The 24,931-nt window shown below is 42.2% G+C and overlaps 1 protein-coding gene across 7 annotated transcripts in view; it reads right to left on the bottom strand.

Annotated features, from left to right (window-relative positions):
* The window catches only part of CLASP1 (cytoplasmic linker associated protein 1), a 246,796-nt gene that overhangs the window by 39,229 nt on the left and 182,636 nt on the right, over window positions 1–24,931 (bottom strand). For 5 of the 7 annotated variants that reach the window (XM_065413102.1, XM_065413101.1, XM_065413097.1 and 2 more), the window contains 5 exons: window positions 20,779–20,842; window positions 19,070–19,072; window positions 18,669–18,832; window positions 17,314–17,392; window positions 14,714–14,857 (listed from right to left, as the gene is read on the bottom strand). In XM_065413102.1, coding sequence (XP_065269174.1) covers window positions 14,714–14,857; window positions 17,314–17,392; window positions 18,669–18,832; window positions 19,070–19,072; window positions 20,779–20,842 — 454 coding nt within the window. The remainder of the gene's footprint in view (window positions 1–14,713; window positions 14,858–17,313; window positions 17,393–18,668; window positions 18,833–19,069; window positions 19,073–20,778; window positions 20,843–24,931) is intronic. The other 2 variants (XM_065413098.1, XM_065413099.1) reach the window with 1 other exon arrangement.

Consider the following 24,931-nt stretch of genomic DNA (forward strand, 5'->3'; position numbering starts at 1 on the left):
AATTTAGGGCCAGACTGTGCCTGGACCTTGGACAGGTGCGCACGGCATGGGAAGGAGGGGAAGGATGCAAGAAGCCTTCCCATCCCTTCTACCCATAGTGCATGGGCCAGGCACAACAGCAGTCCTTGAGCTCTCCTGTGTACAGAGAATGCTCTCTCAGAATGCCCCCAGGGGCAGAAAGGAGTTGAAGCCATAGCAGAAAGGAGTCCAAACTTCTATGGGTGATGTGACAGGCACCTCCCCCTTGTGTTCTACAATGCTCCAAGATGCATCATGCTTCTCTGAGGCACAATCCTTATTAGAGCTCCACCGGGGACAGTGTGGCTTTGCTTCATCCCAACATGGACCACTGCCTCATAGGCACAACTTGACTCTAATGCAGCAGTTTTGAGGACACAGATGTGCTGCAGACAAGTCCTGCTCCCAAGGTCATTGGAAATTTGCCATTGGCTCCTTCCCCTTTGCATTTACTATGGCCTACGTCAGGGGTTGGCAACCTTCAGCACGCGGCCCATCGGTAATCCGCTGGCAGGCCGGGAGACATTTTGTTTACATTGATCGTCCGGAGGCACGGTCCCCCGCAGCTCCCAATGGCCGTGGTTCACCGTTCCCGGCCAATGGGAGCTGCGAGAAGCGGCGATCAGCACGTTCCTGCAGCCCGCGCCACTTCCTGCAGCTCCCATTGGCCGGGAACGGCGAACCGTGGCCTCTGGAAGCTGCAGGGGGCCGTGCCTGCAGATAGTCAATGTAAACAAAACGTCTCGCAGCCCGCCAGCAGATTACCCTGATGGGCCGTGTGCCAAAAGTTGCTGACCTCTGACTTACATGTTCAGAAAAGACCTCCAGTATTAGGTACGCAAATGTCCATTTGGTAGCTCTAGGGCAGCCTGCACCCCAAACCCCTCATCCCCAGCCCCACCCCAGAGCCCGCACCCCCAGCCAAAGCCCTCACCCCCTGCACCCAACCCTCTGCCCCAGGCCTGAGCCCCCTCCCACACCACAAACCCTCATCCCCAGCCCCACCCTATAGCCCACACCCCACAGCCAGAGCCCTCACCCCCCCTCACACCCCAACCCGCTGCCCCAGCCCTGAGTGCCCTCCCACACTCCGAACCCCTCGACCACATCTCCCACCACATGAGTTTTGTTATGTGCACCAATATGAAGGTGCACATAACAAAATTCATTCCACACATGGATGTAAAAAATTAGCAGGAACACTGCTCACAACTATTTTTAAATGTACTTGTTGCTTTGTTTATTGCAGGAGTAAACTGCAATGCAAACCAGGGTTCTGTCTCTTTAGCTGGGATTTTCTGTCCAAGATTCAAAAGACAACGTTCTGCCCATGCTCCAGCCAAACCAGTGGCACAGCTCGCATTGACTCCAACAGCAGCAGGGTCCAAGCAGGCCTAAAGTTGGATCTATTCAGTACTAACTGTCACAGCACTTCCTGATTCAACCTAACAGAGCCTTCCAGCTGGGTTGTGGGTGCAATTTTCTTCTTAGATTTGAAGGGGGCAGAAGCAGCACCCCTAAATCTTTCTGGTAATCAGATATATACTAACTTGAAAACACATATCAAAATGAGTGTGCTTTCATTGATATTTAACTACTGTAATCTTAGAGGCCAATTTTTCAAAAGGGACCAGTGATTTTGAGCATTTCAGTTTTTGGGTGCCCAACTTGAAATGCCTTAAAGAGGTAGATTTTCAAAGGTGTCTCAAGTTGATCACCCAAATCATATTACTTTTGAAAATCTTGGCCCTAATCAGTAACCGCTGGACAGTCATTAAATGGATAATAGTCAACAAACACACAGACAGATTAATTCTGTGCTTGCTTCACAAGCATTGCCCATGCAACACTCATGCTGAGGATAGAAAAGAGGGTATGTTATATGAATCTTCTCTCACCTATGTGCCCCTGGCTTCTGACACTGCATCAGCATTGTGCAAACTCAGCACATCTCCTGTCAGGGCCAGATAATCTAGATATTAAGGGTCATCTCTTAATGGGCCAAATTCTCTGCTGGTTTAAACAGGAACAACACCCATGAAGTCAGTGCCTGCTTATGTTAGTGGGGGGAACCTGACTCCATGTCGGGATGTTGGATCACCCAATAGGGATGTGTTACTTCCTTCATTCCCTCCATAATTATACCCTTACATGTTCCATAAGCTTTTGGCTGCTCACAAAGTGGATTGACTCAAGCCACTGCTGAGTTGACGATCAACTTCTGCGAAGACCTTGCTCTCCAACAGCATCATATGACGTGAATATTAATACCCAACGTCCCATTTTACACTAAGAGGAGTTGGTTGGTTGGTGAGCCAGATTCACTAAATTCCTATGTCCCTTACAATCTAGCTGAAATATACAAAGTCACTTTGAAATCAAGTTTGGCAACCTTCAAGTTATAAGAAATGTCACGATCACATGGGAGAATGAATTCATTTTAGGAAGGGAGTAGAATCAGTGTCCTGAGCTTAATATGAGTGACTTGAAAGTCTATCCAGCCAGCTCATATAGAAAATTGCAGTTAGTCTGATCCCCAGGAACCATATCAGACCCTTAGAGCCGTCAGCACCAGGGTTAGGTTGCTCTAACTTATGCTGGGGACTAGCCTGACCCACAGTCTGCCCAGAATAAGGGAAGTGAAAACACCACCTTTGTGCTCACTCTCCTGAGCTGTGCACTTCTCAACCACAGCCAACAACCTGGGCCAGACTTATCCCAGCTATGCCTTTTAGACAATAGGGTTAATAGAAAGACACACTAAAACCAAACTATTATTTCACATACACACACACACACATATATAAATGAGGCATCGCATTTTCAGGCATCCAGTTAATGTCTCTTTACACCGTTAAACTGTATTAGAAATCTAAACTGCAAACAGAAAGTGTATTTTGTGATTAGTGTACATCTGTACAGTATAGTCTACCTGTTTACATTTCTCTTCCAAGTTTCCTTCACCAGGCCCTGAGGAGGCTGTAGTTGATCTAGCTGGCAAATCCTCACCTACCCAACTATGCATGCTCTGGGTTCAACAAATAGGAAATGTGTTATTATTTAATAAGGAAGCACAAGATTTTTAACAATGAGCATCTAAATGCAATATATATTCCAGCTTCTAGCATCAGATGCATCTTCAGTATAGGTTGCTTTCCTAATTTGGGATTAATAAGAAAACATATTAATATTTGAATCAACCAGCAGGAAGATCCTAGTCAATGAGATCACCGGGGTTAAATCTAACTTGCCTTAGATCTCTGGCTCTGCAGCACTAATTAATTTTTTCCAAATCCTGTTATAACAACCCTTAGTGCTCACCTGTGAAGATGTAAAGCACTGCATATGTTCAGACATTAACTAATTAAACCCTGCAGCCACCATTTATTAAGTGTGATTATCACTCTTACAGACAGCAAAACCAATAGACAGAGATTTAGGTGATATGGTCAAGTTCAGTGTCAGTTTAGAACTTGAGAATTCCTGACTCTCAGTCTTGTGATGAGTCTACTAGCCCAATGCTCTGTGCAAATGCATCTTACAGTGGTCATCAGGCTGTGGGAATGGCTACCAGTTCTACACTCCTACTGCACATTATTGTTTTAGTCTTAATTTTGCCAGAAATGATAAAATTGCATGTGTGTTTCTCTTTTCACCACCCAAGTGTAAGGCAAGTGGGTAGATTTCCATTTTAAAGAGCATAAGATATATAGGCGCAGGAATCTCTGTCTACTGTTATAGACGTAAATAGCTTAATTTGTCTGGAATTGTTCTCTACCAGTGATCATGCAGAATCCACATGAGGTATTAGGCTACAGCAGTTTTGCATTAGGCTGTTTGCACTAGCAAGTATATTTGGATAAAGCCATGTTGGTATCAGCTCCACATCAGAGAAGGCTGTTGCATTACCTGTCTCACTCACTTCCAACTGGAATGGTTTGCAGGCCTTAACTGAGGCTCACTTAAGTGGGGTTTTGGATAGATGATTTAGCATTATCGGGATATTATGCAGAACCCACACCCCTTGACCAAACTGAGCCACACTTGTTTTCCCAAGTATGCTGCCTTTTGGGTTCCAGAATCTGAAGGCTACAAGAACAGTTGGATTGGAGAAGAACACCGAAGAATCCAAGTTAAGCACTTCAGTTCACAGCCCACTTAAGTCTCTTGACCAGCTAGCACTTACGGATCAGATTGTACAATGTTCCCAAAGACTTCAATTACATGACTCTGTTTATACCCACAATCTGCAAAGTAAAAACTACTTTTTACACAAATTTACATATATTCAGATGTAAATACACACTCACACACAGAGAGACCACATCCAGATTCTATATAGTGAATATTGATATATATTGATATTATATATACATCATATACTTGTACATGTGTATGAATAGTTATATATCTGTCATGTATTAAGTGTGTATTCACACTCACATACATACAAACATGATGCCTGCACACACATTATATTAAGCAATTTCTTCCTGTCTCAGAGAGCAGTCATCTGGTATACTAGCGCTAAACTGTAAAATACTTTATTTTACTTAAATACCACCCTGTAATAAAAACAACTGTTTGTTGAATAAAACTGCTTTCAAGCCAAGGGATCCCAAAGTACCATAAAAATCCATAATGGTCATTTTAAGGAAATGATTTACCCTAGGGACTGTGCTATCCAAGAAGCCCTAAAATTTTAATCTGTAAACCTATGAATGTTAGAAAATCGGTTTCTTACAGAGCGTACAATAAAAATATTTGGACTCACACAGCAATCCTGCCTCAAATTCTAAACAAACAGAAAATGACCACCACATTTTTGGAAACAAGACTGAGTACATGGAGATCTTTATTTTCTAACAACATGAAAGGAAATAAAGTAAAAAAATGCCAATTTTGAGATTTTTATTATAGATTTTCTCCCTCAGTTGTTTGTAAGTATAGGGATAATGTTGAGGTCATTGAAAATGGTTAGTCTTCGCACTCGTACACCTTGACTTCTTTAAAAGACCTGCATTACAAGGTGGATCTCAGCGATACAGTCACAGTACTGTTTTAGTCCCCATACGGTCTTGATGGAATCCCAAAACCCGATTCTCCATTGCTGGACTCTTTGTCTAGCCAATGACACATGGACAGGGTGGGTCTCGGCACATTACCAAACCAGAGCTTTCGGGTCACTTACAGCGTGTTTGCATTTTACACAGGTGTAAATGTCTGCACAAGCTGCAGGGCAGTGAAGAATCGGGCCCAAAAATTGAACTAGAGCTCCAAGGAAACAGGTCTTAGGGTCCATTCTGGCAAAGTGCACAAGTCTGTGGTAGTTGAGAATGCTCCATACATCAGTTCCTTTATAGTAATTTGTAGCACTAAATACTGATGTATAAATTGCCTCTCTTTACAAAAAACGTGCACGTGTACCAATTGTGTGTATACATCCTGCATTTGCACACAAAAAAGTAGTAACTGAACACACACAGGAACTGCCCAAATCGCACAGGCACAATGTCACTACCCGGAGGTGAACATCTGACATTTGGTGCTAGTACAACAGTGTGCAGTGGTCTTATTTGTTTAGCACCAACAACGTGCATCTGTGGTAGCTTTTTGGAAATCCGATTTGAACCCCCAGAGCAGCATTAAAAAAAAAAAAAATCTGCCTTTTATTAAAAATCCGCCAATGTTCTTTATCCAGTTGCTACCTCAAAAGGCCAAGACTCTCACTAGCTGTTGCTCAGTAACATGTCCAGGGTGCATGCCACAATTAGTTCATTAAAAGCCTTCAGAGACTCCTTTTCAGCAGAGCTTTTAATTAAGTCACAGCAGTGCTTCATGCAGGCCGGGCACCAGACATGCCAGCCCAATCATGTCTCAAACGCAGTCAGAGCAGCACTGTGGAAGATCCAGAGGTGATTTTGCAGCTTTGGTCCTGCAGTATTGCTACAGAGGAGTCCGTTTGCATTTTCGTAGCAAAGTTTGTTCTTCCGGCCATTGCACGGGTCCTTATATAGCCTACATATTTACTCCCATTTTAAACAGTAATATCTGTATTTTAACCATACTCTTTTCTTTGGGTTTCCGCTACTATCTCTTTTTTCAAAGTGACAATACCTGTATCTGTTAATATATTGCTTCCTATACCATAATCTTTAATGGATGACCTCTGTGCACTTCCTTGAGTATTTGCTGGTCTGATATCTTTCTTCTGGATGTATCCTTTTCTCTTGATATAACTTAGAAATGGTTTCCTCTTGTTGCAAAAGCCTTTCACTTGTTCTCAACATTGTATATTACTTTTCATAAAATGGACTCATGTTAGACCCGAGACCTGTGCTCTCTCCCTTGCTCATTCCAAGTGCCTAAGAGAATCTTTAATGGGTTTCTGGATTTAATCCATCTCAAAAACAATTTTGGCTTCCAACTTGTTTTAGTTCATATGCACTGGTGAGTGAAATCTACACCAGCGATGGACCAGCATTAAAACAATTAATATAAGAGATTGATGAAGGCTCTACATTGAGGTGAATTTCATCTTGGTGTGAGTTCAAGTGATACTACGCAGTCGTTTGTGCTTTTCCACTCTTTTTGCAATGGCTCTGTCATCACAGTTGAGTCCCATTCTTCTGCGGTCTCCACATAGATTAGCTAGATTGTACCTGGGGGCCAGTGCAGTTGCATGAGTGTAGTTGGGGACACTTTGCCCAAAGCTCAGTTTAAAACTAGAGCACTTGAAAAAGTAGTGTTCCAAGTGCTCAGACACACAAGTAGGAGACGGAATGGTACTGTGTGACACAAGGAAGTCACGTAACATGCCACAATTCCAGGCTTGTACAATAAACCACCTAGATAATCACATTTCATCAGCAGAAATACCCTGGGGACATGTCAGGTAACTGGGAGATTTTCTTCTTTCCTGTGAAGGCAATGGACCAAATCGTGGTCCAACTGAAGTTACTGGGAGTTTTATCACTGACATCAAGGCAATCAAGATTTTACTTATTAGCAGGACTGGAGGCAAAGTGTCACGTAAAGCACTGGCCTGTCACCTTGGGGGGCCTGGTTCCTGTTCAACCTGCACAAAAACTTGTTTTAAATGCCAAGGTCAATCTGTTTTTGCATATCTTACCATTGTTCTTCATGGTGTGGGACAACCCCACATTCTGAACCTAACATCTCTGTCCCACGCAAGCCTTCAATACAAGGCTTCTTTACACGTAAAATTTACCAGAATTCAGCAGAACTGATGAGTAAAGCTACTTTTTAGTCACGGGTATTTTTAGTAAAAGTCATAGACAAGTCACGGGCAGTAAACAAAAATTCACAGCCCGTGACTTGTCCATGACTTTTACTATATAACCCTGACTAAAACTTGGCGAGAGGGGCATTGGGGGGGGGGGGGGGAGGGAGGTAGTTGGGGGTGGCCCGGGGACGCTGCGGGTACTCGGGGGGGCGGAGGGGGAGAGTTAGTGCCCAGGGGGTGCCACGGGTGCTTGGGGGTTGGCAGGGCTGGGGCAGGTTCCCTACTCGGCTCCTGGGAAGCAGCGACATCCAGCTCCTAGCTCCATGTGCTGCCTCCATTCTGCCCCAAGCCCTGGTTCTGCAGCTCCCATTGGCTGGGAACTGTGGCCAATGGGACCTGCGGGGGCGGTGCTGAGGGCGGAGGCAGCAAGTGGAGCTAGGAGCTGAGGAAGCGGAGTTCCTGTCGCCCTTCTGGGGAGCCCCCCCCCCAGGTAAGCACCGCCCCACACCCCAACCCCCAGCTCCCCACACCCAAACTCCTGCTGCTGGGTGGTGAGGAGGCCGAGACTGCGCCAGCAGCAGCCAGTGTGACTGGCCCAGGGGCTGCCCGAGCTGCTCAGGTGGTTCCCTGGCCAGCCACAGAGGCTGCTGCAGAAGTCACAGAGGTCATGGAAAGTCATGGAATCTGTGACAAACACAGAGCCTTACTGATGAGTTATATACCTAGGGTCAAAATGCCTATCTGTAATCAGTGGGGTAACCATAGAATTGGATTTGACTCTGGAAATTACAGAACAATTCACTTCATTGTACTTAGAGTATTTTCCCACATAGGGCCTGATCCTGCCATCCAAATTCAATTGGAGTTTTGCCTGAATAAGGACTACATGGTAACTCCCCATGAAATATCAGTAATTACATGCTAATTCATGCTAACGTATTGATAACTGCAATTTACCCACATCACCACTATTTGCATTGCAATTTTTTGTCACTTTTCCTGAACAGTAATAATAACATTTAGATCTTAAATAGCACTTTGTCATCAATAGCTCTGTACAAAGTGCTTTACAAAGGAGTTCAGAATCGTTATTCCCATTTCACAGATGAGAAACTGAGGCACAAAGAGGTGAATGACTTGCCCAACGTCAGGCAGCAGACTAGCAGCGACCCCCGTAATAGAACCAAGGTCTTCTGAGGTCCAGTCCAACGTTCCATCTACAAGGTCATACTGCTTCTGAATAGTATCACCCAAGCAATGAATTTTAGTGAAACTGACAGTAATTTACATGCTTACATTACAGCCATAGTTTGCCCTCAAATACCCATGCACAATTCCATTGCATCTGAGGACAAAATCTGATCCACAAAACCTGCTTTACACATAGAGCATGAGCTGTGATGCAGAGGATAGTTTTTGTTCTGCACAAACTAAATTGCCTTTCGCCCCTTTCTAGTATGGTTTCTAGCAAGTTACTCCTAGCTTATATCTGCAGCAGAGTAAATACTCTCTAGTATTAACAGTCTTTAAAAGCAGGGGAAATATTTACCCCTTAACACTCTCGATATCATTGTAGTTCCCCCTGTTTTAAAAATTAAACTTAACAGTTTTGACCCTGCACAATTTACTGCCACAGTCAATAGTTTTTCATTGTGAACTGAGCATACGTTTATTTCCATTTCACTGTGAGGTGGAATCATGACATTTCATAAATACTAATTGGTGTTAACTACACCTTTCTTTAAAGTAGATCACAACTATTTAAAGCTACAGTGGGTCATAAGTTTAGATATAGGTATTACCCACACACAAGTTTAAACCGCCTCTGGAGACACAGCAGAATGTTTGGAATGTTGGTATAGAAGGTACAGCTTGCTCAGGAAGGACAGGCAGGGAAAAATGGAAGGAGGTGTTGCCTCGTATATAAAAGGTGTAGTGTATACACTTGCACTGAGGTTGAGGTGGAAATAGGAGCCAGGCTTGTTGAAAGTCTCTGGATAAGTATAAAAGGAGTAAAAAACCAAGGGTGATGTCCTGGTAGGGGTCTATTCTAGACCACCTAATCAGGAAGAAGTGGATGAGGCTTTTATTAAACAACTAACAAAATCATCCAAAGCACAGGACTTGGTGGTGATGGGGGTCTTTAACTACCCAGACATCTGTTGGGAAAATAACACAGCACTGCACAGATTATCCAATAAGTTCTTGGAATGTATTGGAGACAATTTTTTATTTCAGAAGGCGGAGAAAGTCACTGGGGAGATGTTGTTCTAGATATAATTTTGGCAAACGGAGAAACTGGTTGAGAATTTGAAAGTGGAAGGCCGCTTGGGTGAAAGTGATCATGAAATGGTAGAGTTCATGATTCTAAGGAATGGTAGGTGGGAAAACAGCACAATAAAGATAATAGATTTCAAGAAGGCTGACTTTAGCAACTCAGGGAGTTGGTAAACAAGTCTTAGGGGAAAACAGTTCAAGAGATTTGGCAGTTTTTCAAGGAGACATTATTAAGGGCACAAGAGCAAACTATCCGTAGGAAAGATAGGACGTATGGCAAGAGACCACCCTGGCTTAACCAGGAGATCTACAGTGATCTGAAACTCAAAAGAGAGTCCTACAAAAAGTGGAAGCTAGGTCAAATTACAAAGGATGAATATAAACAAACAACACATGTACATAGAGATCAAATTAGAAAGGCCAAGGCACAAAACGAGATTAAACTAGCTAGAGACATAAAGGGTAACAAGAAAACATTCTACAAATACATTAGAAGCACGAGGAAGACTAAGGACAGGACAGGCCCATTACTCAATGGGGTGGGAAAGACAATAACAGAACATATGGGAATGGGAAAAGTGTTAAATGCCTCTTTTGTTTCAGTTTTCACCAAAAAAAGGTTAGTAGCGATTGGATATCTAACATAGTGAACGCCAATGAAAATGAGGTAGGATCTGAGGCTAAAATAGGGAAAGAACAAGTTAAAAATTCCTTAGACAAGTTAGATGTTTTCAAGTCACCAGGGCCTGATGAAATACATCCTAGAATACTCAAGGACCTGACTGAGGAGATGTCTGAGCCATTAGCGATTATCTTCAAAACTCATGCAATACGGGAGAGATTCCAGAGGACTGGAAGAGGGCCGATACAGTGCTAATCTATAAAAAGGGGAATAAGGGCAACCCAGGGAATTACAAACCAGTCAGCTTAACTTCAATACCTGGAAAGATAATGGAGCAAATAATTAAGCAATCAATTTGCAAACACCTAGAAGATAATAAGGTGATAAATAACAGTCAGCATGTATTTGTCAAGAACAAATCACGTCAAACCAACCTAACAGCTTTGTGGATGGGGGAAAGCAGTAGATGTGCTATATCTTGACTTTAATACGGCTTTTGATACTGTCTTGCATGACCTTCTCATAAACAAAGTAGGGAAATACAACCTAGGTGGAGCTACTATAAGGTGGGTGCATAACTGGTTTGAAAACCATTCCTAGAGAGTAATCATCAGTGGTTCACAGTCAAGCTCGAAGGGCATATCGAATGGGGTCCCACAGAGATCAGTCTGGGGTCCAGTTCTGTTCAATATCTTCATCAATGATTTAGATAATAGCATAGAGAGTACACTTATACGTATGCAGACATGCCAAGCGGGGAGGGGTTGAAAGTGTTTAGGAGGATAGGATTAAAATGATTTGGACAAACTGAAGAAATGGTCTGAAGTAAACAGGATTAAATTAAATAAGGACAAATGTAAAGTACTCCACTTAGGATGGAACCCACCAGTTGCACACATACAAAATGGGAAATGACTGCCAGGGAGTAGTGCAGACAGGGATGTGGAGGTTACATTGGATCACAAGCTAAATGAGAGTCAATAGTGTAACACTGTTGCAAAAAAAGCAAACATCATTCTGGGATGTATTAGCAGGAGTGTTGTAAGCAAAACATGAGAAGTAATTCTTCCGCTCTATTCCATGCTGAGAAGGCCTCAACTGGAGTATTTTGTCCAGTTCTGGGAGCCACATTTCAGGAAAGATGTGGACAAATTGAAGAAAGTTCAGAGAAGAGCAACAAAAATGATTAAAGGTCTAGAAAACATGACATGAAGGCTTCTTCAATTATTATCAATATTAATTATTTCTATTACACCAGTCAGGGCCCCACTGTGTCAGGCACTATACAATTTATAGGAGACATCCCCTGCCCAGTAGCACTTACAGTTTGAGGCCCTGTCTACATTGGGAGTTTTGTACCAGTGTAGCTACCATGATGTAGTTACACCAGTGCAAACCCCTAGTGTACATGCACTGCACCACTGTAATCGTGACTTGTCCATAGGGAGCAAAAGTTGTTCCCATTACATGGGCTGTGGGAACTGAGCAGATGGTATCAATCCATTTCCTGCTGGACAAATGACCACAACAGTTTATACTAATTACAGCCCTTCTTGGCAGTCTCCAGAGTGTAGGCACTTAGTTACTTGGAGACTGAACTCTCCTTGTCATTCTCGAGACGGTCCCCACCACCAGAAATGGTGGGGAAGTTTGCATTTCAGACATCTGTTCTGTAGCCAGAGAACCTCAGTCTTCAGGGCTGGCAAGCTGACCCCTTTCACGCGCAGTAAATTCACTAAAGGACTGACCTTTTGCTTCAGACTCCTCTGGAATAAAAATAAATCTTTTTGATGCAAAATGTTGGTATTCTATTCCACATTCTATTCCACGTTCTCAACAAAACATGTTTTTAATCTGTGTTCTTCAGAGCAAATTTTGCCTGTTTAAACTGGCCCATGATCATTCAGTTCATTATTGTATCATGAATTCAACAACTTCACTGACTGCGACCTTGCCAGAAACAAGGGCTGATGATTCTGCATAAACCATTTGCTGCTGCTAACCAGTGTCACATCCAGAGCCTGCAGTTTGCATGGTGTGCCTCCTGACAGTAATAGGTTATTTATTTACATATAAAGGCATCAGTCCTGCTGACAAATGAAGGCACGGATTATATGGGCACTCTGCTCATTTTTAGTAACCAAAAATTAATATTTTGCTTTAACTGGGTAACCTACAATAAAGCTTTTCAGCCAAGTGTAGTAGCCACATGTGGGTTTGAATAAAATAGATTCAGTAATCTCAGATCAGCCTCCAAGGCAGTGTGACAATTATTCGAGTATTGTTTAGTTAGAATTAACTAGCAGTTGACATAGATCTCTGCAGTAGATGAAGCTATGAACAAACACTTACTCCCAATATACACTGGCTGTATATCTTAACAATACTGGAATCTGACTGTCCTATGCATCCCAATTTCCAGCTGCAGCAGATAGGCTCCTCTTCAATTTTGCATGCAGCAATGACGACACCTAATGGTGGAAACATTTTTTTCAGCTGTGCAATCCCCAGAGCGTTTGCCTTTCAAGCCATACGTCTAGTAGTTAAACAGAGAGCTACAACTTTACTGAGCTACTAAAGAATTCACTCCAGCACTCCCTCCCTCCCTCTCTCTTTCTCTCCTGTCACTAAGTAGTAAGTTAATCAGACTGAAATGTTTGGGGTTCAGGTGAAGCCCAGGGAACAATCATGCAGTTTCATTCTTAATTTAATTCTTTCGGATTTAAAATGGATATGTGCATTCCAGGTTGGTTTAGATTTAGTCTGAGGTTTAAAGTCATCATAGCTGCTATTCAGAACAGGGACTGTCCTGCTTAAGCAAAGTGTCAACTTGCACTACTGTGAATAATCCCTGAGGGAGTGCTTCTAAAGAGTGCACAAAAAAAGTTTCTCTAGATCTCGCTGGCTTGTGCTAGAATGTGTATAACACAGAGGTGAAAACTTTCTTTGGAGATTCCTGACTGATATTCGTGAGCTCTGGTGCATTTGCAGTAGCTTTGATACTCAAGGAAGATTTTCAGGAGCATATTAAGGCATACGCCATAAGTAATAAACACTCATTTACAGAAAGAATTTGCTTATTTACAAGCAAATACTCCCTTTTTACTGGAATTATAAAATGCTAAAATATTATTTTGGCATTAATACAACAAATTAAATATTTAAACAGTTAAAGGCTCTGCACATTTTAATACTTAGGTGAAATTTCTGGTATCTTTTTGTTCATCTGTGTCTTTCTAGGGTTACATCTTACATTAAGGGTCCATTGTGATGAACTACTGATAGGGTGACCAGACAGTAAGTGTGAAAAATCGGGATGGGGGTGGGGGGTAATAGGAACCTATATAAGAAAAAGACCCCAAAATTGGGATTGTCCCTAAAAAATCGGGGCGTCTGGTCACCCTGACTGCTGAACACCCTCAAACTTCCATTGGGTTTGTCTTAACTAGGAAAAGTGTCTTGAGTTTCAGATGTGTTTTGCCAACACATTAGCTAAACCCAACCTAAACTTGACCTTTTTTCCTAGTGCAGATTCAGGGTGACACTGTTAGCTCAATTTTAGCTTGTCCGTTATCATGCATCTACACTAGGAAAAGCATCAATTTAGCTCATGTTAGCTAAGCCTGACCTAAACTTGACAGCTTTTTCTAGACACGACATACCAACCAACTTTAATAGGAGTCGAAGGTACTCAGTACCTTAGTGATATTTTTAAATACCATATCTCAGAGATTATATTCGATTTCATTTGGAGCACATAGTGTACAGAGCACTGGATCTTTAGCTAAATGACCAAAAAAAAAAAAAAAAATTACTTCCCATGTATTACCAACTGCTTACCAAAATACACACTTGGTCAGTCTACTTTCTCTTTGCATTGTATTGGTGAGTAATTTAATCATTCACCTGCATGACAATCGACTGGAGGAAAATACAGACAAAGATATTTCAAAAACACCTTAGAACAGCCATACTGAGTCAGACCAATGGTCCATCTAGCCTAATATCCTGTCTCTGACAGTGGGCAGTGACAGATGCTTCTAAGGGAATTAACAGAACAGGGTAATTTTGAGTGATCCATCCCCTGCAGTCCAGTCCCAGCTTCCAGCAGCTGGAGGTGTAGGGCTACCCAGAGCATGGGATTGCATCCCTGACCAGCTTGGCTAATAGCCATTGATGGACCTATCTTCCATGAAGTTATCTAATTCTTTTTTGAACCCAGTAACTTTTGGCCTTGACATGGCAATGAGTTGCACAGATTGACTGTACTTCCTTTTGTTTCTTTTAAACTTATGTATTGAATAAACCCAAATTGTCAAAGGTTTTGTTTTATCTCAATGGTTACATTGTAGAAACAAAGCTAATATAACACTTTGAAAATGTTTTACTTAATATTACAAAATAGATACAGGGGAAGGAAAACAAACAAACAAACAAAAACCCTTACAAATCTCCTAACCATGCAATTTTTCGTTGTCTTCAGACTTAATTTAATTGCCATTAGGCAGGGTAACAGTCCCACTTGCAATAACTTAATCATTCTAACCTACCTTTCTTACATCTGAGCTCTTTGGTTCTGTTGTCCAAGTTATGATTCTAGATACAGCAAGTCTGGTCTCACTGGAGTTCACAAAGTCTGTTGGGTCCATCTGTCTTGCCAGGGACTCAATGTACTTCAGGATTGCAACTTTTACCTAAGAAATGTAAAAGTATATTGTCATCCTTTGTTGGAGAGGTGATGGAAGGTGGACATCGCTCAGAACTATCCTGTGCCAAACATAAAACTTGCAAGCTCATCTCTGCTCTATAATGAGCCATAATGAAAAAGAAATATGAATTGGACAATCTTACAGCTCATTGGACAGGTCTAGACCACCATCCTGCATGTAAATAAGTAATGAAGACAGAGTACCCTTCTGAAAATCTATTAGAAAGGTATACATAGTTTTATGGTGACAGGTTTCAGAGTAGCAGCCGTGTTAGTCTGTATCCGCAAAAAGAACAGGAGGACATGTATGCATCCGAAGAAGTGGGTTGTAGCCCACGAAAGCTTATGCTCTAATAAATTTGTTAGTCTCTAAGGTGCCACAAGTACTCCTGTTCTTTTTATAGTTTTATGGAAAACTCCTGTAGAATTTAATAGGGACTAAACTATAGGGTTTTACAAAAATTACTCTAAAAACCTATAGAATTTAATAGAGGATCTACAGAATTCTGTAAATAGAATACAATTAAATTGTCTAGGATTGTGCAAGACACCAATAGGAAAGTTATAATTTTCTCACAAATTAGATAGGATTTTTACAAAAGGATATGAGCTGGTAAAAAGTAAAAGTTATTTCTTCACCTATTCCATAAAACGTATTTGCGTATCATATTTCAGAAACAAAAGGAACCTTCTACCTATACTGACTGCTTGAGAGGCTGCAGCCCAGCAGTCTCATGTATATTGTAGCATTGTCCCTCTGGGTAAAAACTTTGGACTCCTGCCTTAATTAAGATTTTTTTAAATGCCCACGGTTGGGTTTCCAGTAGGCTCTGAATTCCTACTGGTGGCAACAGTGTTCTCCCTCCCTTTCATAAGACACCTTTTGCACTACTGCATGCATCTGGAAAACAAAGAATACATGATTCCTGGAGTTTCTGAAGTTCATTCACCTTTGAAGTAGCCACCTTGCATAGAACTCTCTACACACACCCTATGTAGCCCAAACGTATTCCTTTGATGGAATGTAGTATCTCAGATAACAAAACAAATCTCAGTCTAATGTTTCTCCTCCAGACCATATTACCTCTGTCCCAAAGAGACCCATTTATATCATGGTTGGAATTAACAAGAACCATCTGCCAGGAAGACAGGAAACCTACATTCCTATGAAAGCTCCTAGAACCTGCCACCTTCCTTCTGTTTTGGGACCTTAATAGGTTGATTGTGTCCCTGGATACATTTTTTAAAGCACTTAAGTGACAAAGGATAATACATCCCATCTTCCAAAATGACTTGAGATTTTCAAAAACAGCTTGATTTCAATGGGAATTTAAAACCCCCACTAGGTGTAGGGTTGCCAACTGTCTAATTGCACAAACCCAAACACCCTTGCCTTGCCTTTGCCCCTCCCCTCACTGAGGCCATGCCCCTGCCCCCCCCTTCTCCGAGGTCCCACCACCTGCTCACTCCATCCCCCCCTTCCTCCATTGCTCGCTCTCTGCCCCCCCCCCACTCACTTTCATCGGGCTGGGACAGGGGGTTGGGGTGCAGGAGGGGTGGCTCTCAGAGGCGACTGGCATGTCCAGCTTCTAGGCTCAGGGGCAGCCAGGCGGCTCTGCGCACTGCCCCTGCCTTCAGGCACTGCCCCCCGCAGCTCCCATTGGCCATGGTTCCTGGCCAATGGGAGCTGTGGAGTTAGCGCTCGGGGCGGGGGCAGCATGCAGACACCCCTTGGCTGCCCCCGTGCCAAGGAGCCAGAGAGATGTGCCAGTCGCTTTTGGGAGCCACGCAGAGCCAGGGCAGGTAGGGAACCTGCCTTAACCCCTCTGTGCTGACCGCACTTTTAGCGGCCTATTAAAATCTCCCAGATTGGTTTCAGTAGCCATTGGGAGATCGATTCCAATTCCGGGAGACTCCCGGCCAATCCAGGAAGGTTGGCAACTTTAACTAGGTGCCTATCTGCATGGGATAGCTCAGTGGTTTGAGCACTGGCCTGCTAACCCCAGGGTTATGAGCTCAATCCTTGAGGGGGCCATTTAGGGATTTGGGGCAAAAATCTGTCTGGAGATTGGTCCTGCTTTGAGCAGGGGGTTGGACTAGATGACCTCCTGAGGTCCCTTCCAACCCTGATATTCTATGATAAATCTTTAGGTGCCTAAATACCTTATAGAATCTGGCCCTTCTGCATTTAGCCTAAGTCAGTTTTGAAAATGGATCTTAGGCATTTTTGAAAATTTTACCAAAAGGTATTTGTACATACAAAATATTGCAAAACACATCAAAAGTATTGTTATTTATAAGTGTCATATTATACATGTGCTTTCAAGTAGTTATTTTTCCTGTGAATATTAGATACTCAAGTATGATCAAGTGTTTTAAAACACATCCTGAGATTTAAATGGACCATGTTTATGTTGCAATGCAAAGGTTTTCATTGCTTACCTTGAGGTTTGGTGTTTGGGTCTGATCTACAATAAATCTCATCAAAATGTTAAACTGCTGATCAAACGGAAAAGAATCCCTGTTCAGAGAGGGGAAAAAAGATTTCCATTATTATTAGAACAAACTCATTTTAATACATTTAAACTTACAGAAAAAATTACTAAAGAATCACAGAAATAGCCTTTAAATATTAAAACATTCTGTAAACTTCACCTGTGTTTGACCAGCTACCAAATGGGTTGAATACCACAAATGTAAAAGTGTTGAATGAATTATTCATTAACACTGGTGAAATCTGTCAAATCAATATATTCACAGACAACTACTCAGCCTGTATTATGTACATCCTTCCTGTTTTTGTTACCCCTGTTCTTCCTTTCCCTACTTTATGTTGCTCTTTCATTTTCTAATCTATAGCAGATCATGGTTTATCTTTTCCTGAGTTAGCTTCAGTGTTTGATTCCTCTTTTCTTTCCCTCTCTCATCTCCTTCTCTTCAAGTGGATTTTAAAAGCCCTATACAAATTAACCTTTCATGGTGCCACCTCTACCAGAGTGTGAAAATGTGGTACATGTGACATCCTTGGCTAGAATGCTATAGTGGATTGAATATGCATGCTAGGAGGCAGGAACACCTGAGTTCTTATCCTCACTTTGCTACTGATTTGCTGGATGTTCATGAACAAGTTCAAGATGCTCAGCACTTAGTATTAAAGCACTATTCATTTTCTGAACAAATGACTAGTGTTCATCATCCAAGCTGGGAGAAATAAAAAGTGCAATCAAACATTAAATATGAACACAAAGAAACAAAGCACATTAGATTTCAATGTTCTTTCACTTTTAATAATCTAAAGTGCTAAGAGCAAGGTAAGTATATTCGCTGTTATTATTATTATTTGTATTACCGTAGCACCTAGGAGCCCTAGTTGTGGACCAGGACCCCATTGTGCTAGGCGCTGTACAAACACAGAACAAAAAGATGATTTCTGCCCCTGTTTTTTAAATATATGAGAAAAGATTCTGCTCTCATTTGCATGAATGTAAATCAGAATAACTCCATTGAAATCAATGGAGTTAAGTAATATAAAATGAGTGCATTTCCGAGGAAAATCTGATCCTTTATTTTAACCTGATTTTTGGGGACTCGAATCTGCTTTGTTACATTGGTGAACATCCAGACTAACTTCACTGGGAGGTTAGTCCAGATTGACATGGGGTAAATCTGGTCCATCTCTTGAAACAAGAGTGGGACGCAGTGTTTCTGAAACCGTCCAACCATAAAACAAAGCAGGCCTAGGAGGTGCATCACAGGTGATGGATGAAAGCATCCCTAGAACTTTTGCATACCCGTACCTTGTTACATCCAGAGCTTTCTGAACTTTTGCCTGCACAGATCCTAGCAAGTCTGCTCCCATTTTCTTAAGTAACTGTGTCAGGAGAACGAACAGCCAATCTTGCAAGTCGTCCTTATGGATGATGATGAAATCTACCAGGGTTTCTAGAAACATGCTGAAAACCTGCAAATAAATGCAAATTTCAAAAAAGGGGAGATTACGTTTTTAATCAGAAATGATCACAAGAGAAAGTCTACAAAGAATCTGTGTTTTAAAATGATTTTTTTATAGACCGTTTTATGAATGGATATTCTCAGTGAACATGTTAGCACTAGAAATCACTGACATTAAACATCCAGGATGTGCCGTATTAAAATGTCACACTAAACAGATGAAGGAAAAAGGAACAAATACACTTACTCTCTGTTGTGAGTTCCACCGCAAAGCAGGCCATGCAACAAAACAAACCACTCGTTAGTACACATAGTGAATCAATGCTGACTGCTCTGGGTGCAATTTGTCAGTGGATTCATAGATGGCTTATAAAAACTTTTACAACATCTTTCTTTTTTTTAATCATAGTTTTTTAAATATCATACATCTTGGGCCAAATCCCGTCTCCTTACTCATGTGAGTAGGGACTTTAAAGCCAACAGGTATACTCACATGAGTAAGGATAGCAGGATTAGGTTTGTTTGTTTTTTAGATGTGTATATATGTGTATCCCTTTATGAATTTATGAAATGAACATTTTTTTCTATTCATTTTTCCCTCCCCAAATTCATTGCAATATCTATGGCGCAATCCCAGAAGCCCCCCCCTAAATGCTAAATGTATTCAGCATGGATGAGCCCCTGGTTAGCAGTGACGGGCCAAATTCTGATCTCAGTTGCATTGGTGGAAATCTGGAGTAATTCACCTGATGTTAAATTTGTGTCATAACATAATGAAGTCAAATTGCAATGAAGTCTATAAAGTCAATGAAGTTACCCAAGATCTACACCACTGTAACCGAGAGCAGAATGTGGTCTAGTGTACAACAGTCTAAAACTTCTCACAAGTTGCAAATGTTGTTGCAAACATAAATAGTCATACCTGACCCTAGCAATGCCACATCAGACAGAATTTTAAGAGCCAAAATGTTGATCTCTTTTGCATGGGAACTGCTAGACAGGATCAGACCAGTGGCCCATCTAGTTCAGTGTCCTGTCCCTAATGGTGGCCATAACTAGATCTTCAAAGGAAGGTCTGCAGTAGGCACATATGGAATAACCTCTCCACACAGGAAGTTTCTGCCTGACCCCCATCAGTTAGTGTTGGTTTACTACATGCCCGGAAGCACTAGGATTTATTAACCTAATTATTTCTTTTAATCCATGCTAACGTAACTGTGGATGTTCTCATCGGGTATATAAATGTCTAACCTTCTGGCCACAACGTATCCCAGATCCCTCAGTGGGGAGATCTGTCCCAAGCAGTATTAACTTTTTCAGAAAAAACTGGAGGGGGATGATATACACGCCCCTGTTCCCACACCTTCCTACCCCTGCTTGCATGGACAGAGTGCCACAGAGTCTGAGAGGGGGGTGGAAAGTACTCGAGACCCTGTTAGAGAAGGAGAGATCGGTAGGTCTATGGAGGGATGATCTTGGCCCACTGCTTGGAAGGATGGGGTTACAAAGATGCCGGAGTGCTCATATGATTAACGTTGCTTTAAATGTAAAGTCATCCTGCAGTTTCCATACTGCTGCTTAATACGTATAAACGGCCATTCCGACTGTACCAAAGCCATGGCTATTTAGGGCTTCACAGATGTCACTGTGCTCCGTCTCATGGCCACTTACCACAGGAACAGAAATAAAGCCCAGATCCTTCTCTTCCAAGGTCTGGATTCTGCAAGGTGACACGTGCCTTGAAAGGGGCTGGGCATCCAACTCCCAGCAACTTGCAGGATTGAGCCCCTAAAGCCCAGAACCCTACCACTTAAACTAATGCAGGGTCTGTAACATGCGTGTTATCAGTTCCAGTTCCGTCCAGTAGAGTCACAGGCCCAACCACACAATTACCCAGATCCTGACAACATAACTGTACACATTGTAATGGAAGAGAGTAAGCCAAAAATGCATTACCTTGCTGTGAGGGTCAGCAAACATGCGCGTAAAGATCTCACACAGCCGTTTTAATTCGACTCGGCTACAACACACAACAAAACATTATATTAAAGCTAAATCTTTTACTCACAACAGAGTAGACTAGAACTGTCATTGAAAAAAAAGACAGAGATCTGGTCTTTTAAATTAGACCTGGTTGACCTAACTTATGTCAGCATATAGCCGCAGTAATTACACTGTTTATAGCAACAGAGGGTATTTAAATCTAACAGAAGTATTGGAGCATAAGCTTTCGTGGGTGAATGCCCACTTCATCAGACGCAAGACACCCACGAAAGCTTATGCTCCAATACTTCTGTAAGTCTTAAAGGTGCCACAGGACCCTCTGTTGCTTTTTACAGATTCAGACTAACACGGCTACCCCCCTGTTACTTTACACTGTTTATGTGTGTCTATACTTTGCTCTTTTGTGTGTGTCTTCACCAGGAGCCTTTGTATGCATTGTACTGTCAATGGGGGGCATTGTCGGATGGCTCCTAAAAGCCAGTAACAGTGGACATAAGCAAACAGTGAACCGAGATAACAACAACAAAAAGGAGACGGAGTTCTCTGTGGGCAGAATTCTCCAAGGGTCCCTGCTTTGGTAGAGCCAGTTACATAACATTTTTAGTGCTAAAACTCCATCTCAAATGTTGCAAAGAATATTGCCCAAATCCTCAGGTCCTTATCTGTCTTCCTTACTCAGGCAAAACTTCCAGCAGAGCCAATGAGAGTTTTGCCTGATTAAAGAACAAATGAAAACAAACGAATAAGCTGGATGCTGGGTTTTTCTGACAACGCTATATTGTCCTCTCAAACTAGAGGTAACGGGTGAATGCAGGGAGAACTCCAGTTCAGGTCAGGATTATAGGCTTCCTTTCTCCACAAAAAGGGTTTCGTCCATAGACCTCCAATCATGCAGATAAAACCAAAACAAACCTCAAAGAGTAGGGAAGGGTACACTAGCAGTCTAGAGTTAGTGTGACCTTTTTAAAGGTAGCTTATTTATAAATAATAGGAGATATTTTCACCCAAACAATGGTATTCTAAGCATAAAAACTGATGCAGATTTTAAAAGAGCATAAGACAAAGATGACAGTCTCCTGAGAAGGAAGAGTTGGATGCAGAGGAAAGCAGTCCTTGGAACACTGCCAAAGCAAGCTGTCAGCTTAATTCAGTGTTGAGACTGCACTGTTTCCAGAGAAACAAGAAAAAAACTCCAAGTGACTGCTCTATAACTCTCGCCTGACCTGATGGGGACTGCAGCTCCCTCTGAATGAACTCCTTTTTATTTCCCTAATGAAATTTATCTCAGACAAGGAATACAGAAGGACAGCTATTCTGAACTTCCCTATTTTCAATGCACACTGACCTAAGGTAATCATATGGGTGCCAAACTAAAATAAACAGCTCAACAACATTTTCTCGGGGGACTTGCTGGCCCCGGCTATATCCAGTAGATCTAATCAGGATGAGTTTACAAAAGAAGGACTTTAGAAAATTGTAAAGAAACAGTTAGCGTGGGTAAGTATAATGAAACTCTGATACCATCTTAGACCCCACAACCTTTCCACACACAGAATGCCCACTGAAGATAACGCATGATTAAGGCTGCAAGTCTTTCACGGCGGTCACGGAAGAGCAGTGGTGCCGCAGGCGCCCTGGACGGCCCCCCTCCTGGAGCAGCAGCAGCAGCGATGGGGTAATGGGCCGTCCCCAGCCCCGGAGCAGCAGCGGGGCCCCGGGCTGCCCCCCCACTCAAGAGCAGCTGCGACCACTGGAGCCCCCCTCCACCAGAGCAGCAGCATCTGCTGGAGCACACCCCCTTCTCCCAGCACCTAAGATCTAGTCGCAGGTATTTTTAGTAAAAGTCACGGACAGGTCACTGGCCGTGACTTTTTGTTTATTGCCAGTGACCTGTCCATGACTTTTACTAAAAATACCAGTGAGTAAATCGTAGCCTTACACGTGATTAAACCCTATTCAACACGGAGTACTGAAAAAGGACCCTTAACCAGTAAGTTCAGAAGAGTAAAATATCCCCTCCCGTATTAAACTTGTTATATAAATTAAGACTACATTGCAACCAATCACACTGTGTTTAATTTGAAAATTCTATCCTCTAATAACTTTGGGTGCTTGCACCTACGACTATATGTCCAAATTACTCAAGCAGGCACCACCTGAGCAATCTGAACTACCCTGGAGAGGATAAAATTGCAAATTAAGAGCAAATATAAACATCAGCAGAACTAGAAATAATGTACAATTTTAAAAATGCAATGCAGAGATTTAAAATTAAGATGGTTCAAGTCCTGGTACTGGTTTATAATATATCCAGGATCAGAGCCAAGAAAATCCTGCTACCCTAAGGGAACAGTGGAAGTAGTACAGTTTGATATATTGCAAACCACCAGGACTAGGAACAATAGTTTCCTGCAAGAGCTACACAACCAGGGAATCCCCATCACTTGGTGTTCCCAGAGCCTCCTCTTTTGGATTCTCACTGACCCCATATATGCCCTCACAGATCACAGCCACATACACATAGGTATCAAAATCAAAATTTTATCCAACCTTTTCACACACATATGTGTGGTGCCAACGGGTTGTCACCAGATCCTCATTAAAAATACACTATGTCCGTGGTTTCTCAGCCAGGGGTATGCGTAAACCTGGGAGTAGGCAGAGGTCTTCCAGGGGGTAATCAACTCCTCTAGATCAGTGTTTCTCAACCTGAGTGTTATGACCCGGAGGGGGAGAAGGGGGGGGAAGGCAGAGTCACAGGATAGGTTTAGAGGTGTTGCAAGTACAGGGCCGGCATTAGGGGGTGGCAAACTGGGCAATTCCCTGGGGCCTCACGCCACAGTAATAGTGTGCTGTGATACTTTTGTATTTTTATATCTGATTTTGTAAGCAAGTAGTTTTTAAGTGAGGTGAGACTTGGGGTACGCAAGACAAATCAGACTCCTGAAAGGGGTACTGTAGTCTGGAAAGGTGGAGAACCATTGCATTATGGTATACTGAAAACAGTGTATATGGGAGAAGCACATTTTAAAACCCTTACGAAATGACCAAGTTTTAAAAGTTTTTACCAAGCCATGAAAAGATGCATCTGTAACCTCAAGTCTACGCCGCCATATGTAAACCTCCTAGCACCTCCTACTGAGGTGCTGTAGGTGTTCAAATAAATGATTGGAAAATCTTTTTCTAATGGTAAAAGTGTTTTTTTCCCACCCTCTCTATTATCAGTCAGAACACAACACTGTTCCCAAACACATTTTTGCTTAAACTGCTAATAAGAACAAAACCCCCCCAAAATTATAAGCAACTTTACCCTTAAATGAAATATTTACCCTGCTACCTAGCTAAGGTTGTGGAAATGTTACCCAGACAACTGCCATTTCTAAATGCATTTAAAACACTTGTTTATAATATTCCAAAGAGCAGATTTTTTTTTAAATAAAACTATTTGTTAACATATTCTCTTCAAGTCAGCAAGTCCATAATAAAGCCACATGCAAACAACTTGCTTACAAATACTTTCACCTTAAACGAAATCTCAGTCAGTCCAGACACTCTTCATATTCTTACAAACATTCTTCCACCCCATTATAAGCTACGTTGTCTATATGAGGCTCAAATACCATTTCCACTCTAACAACTGTAAGCAGTCACAAATAAATGTATCTAACATACAGAACTACTTGACCCCATTTTTAACATGGGCACCTTGCTTCCTTTCACTTATGTGGCTAGCATTTGCTTCACTGAAAAGCTGCTTAGCAGTTTGTGATCAAATGCACATACATGAGGTATGCAGCTAAACTTCCTGAAATATCTGAGTCACATGTGAAAATTGTAGCACACTCAGGTTGTATCAACATTAGCATTTTGGCAGGAAATCTCTCACCATTGCACAGCCACAGACAGCAGCAGTGGGAGTGCTCAAGTAGATGGGGACAAGCTGAGAGAAGTGCTCACTGGTAAAGGAGCTTGTATCCTGCCTATACTACTGTTCCAACATGGCTACCACCAGGTAGAAGCTCTATTGAAAAACACTGGTGCAGGCAAGGCCTCAAAGGAAATGGCTACACTGCAGCTAGGAGCATGTCTCCCAGCCTGGGTAGAC

This window comes from Emys orbicularis, chromosome 11 (genome assembly GCF_028017835.1).
Source record: "Emys orbicularis isolate rEmyOrb1 chromosome 11, rEmyOrb1.hap1, whole genome shotgun sequence".
Taxonomy (NCBI): Eukaryota; Metazoa; Chordata; order Testudines; family Emydidae; genus Emys; species Emys orbicularis.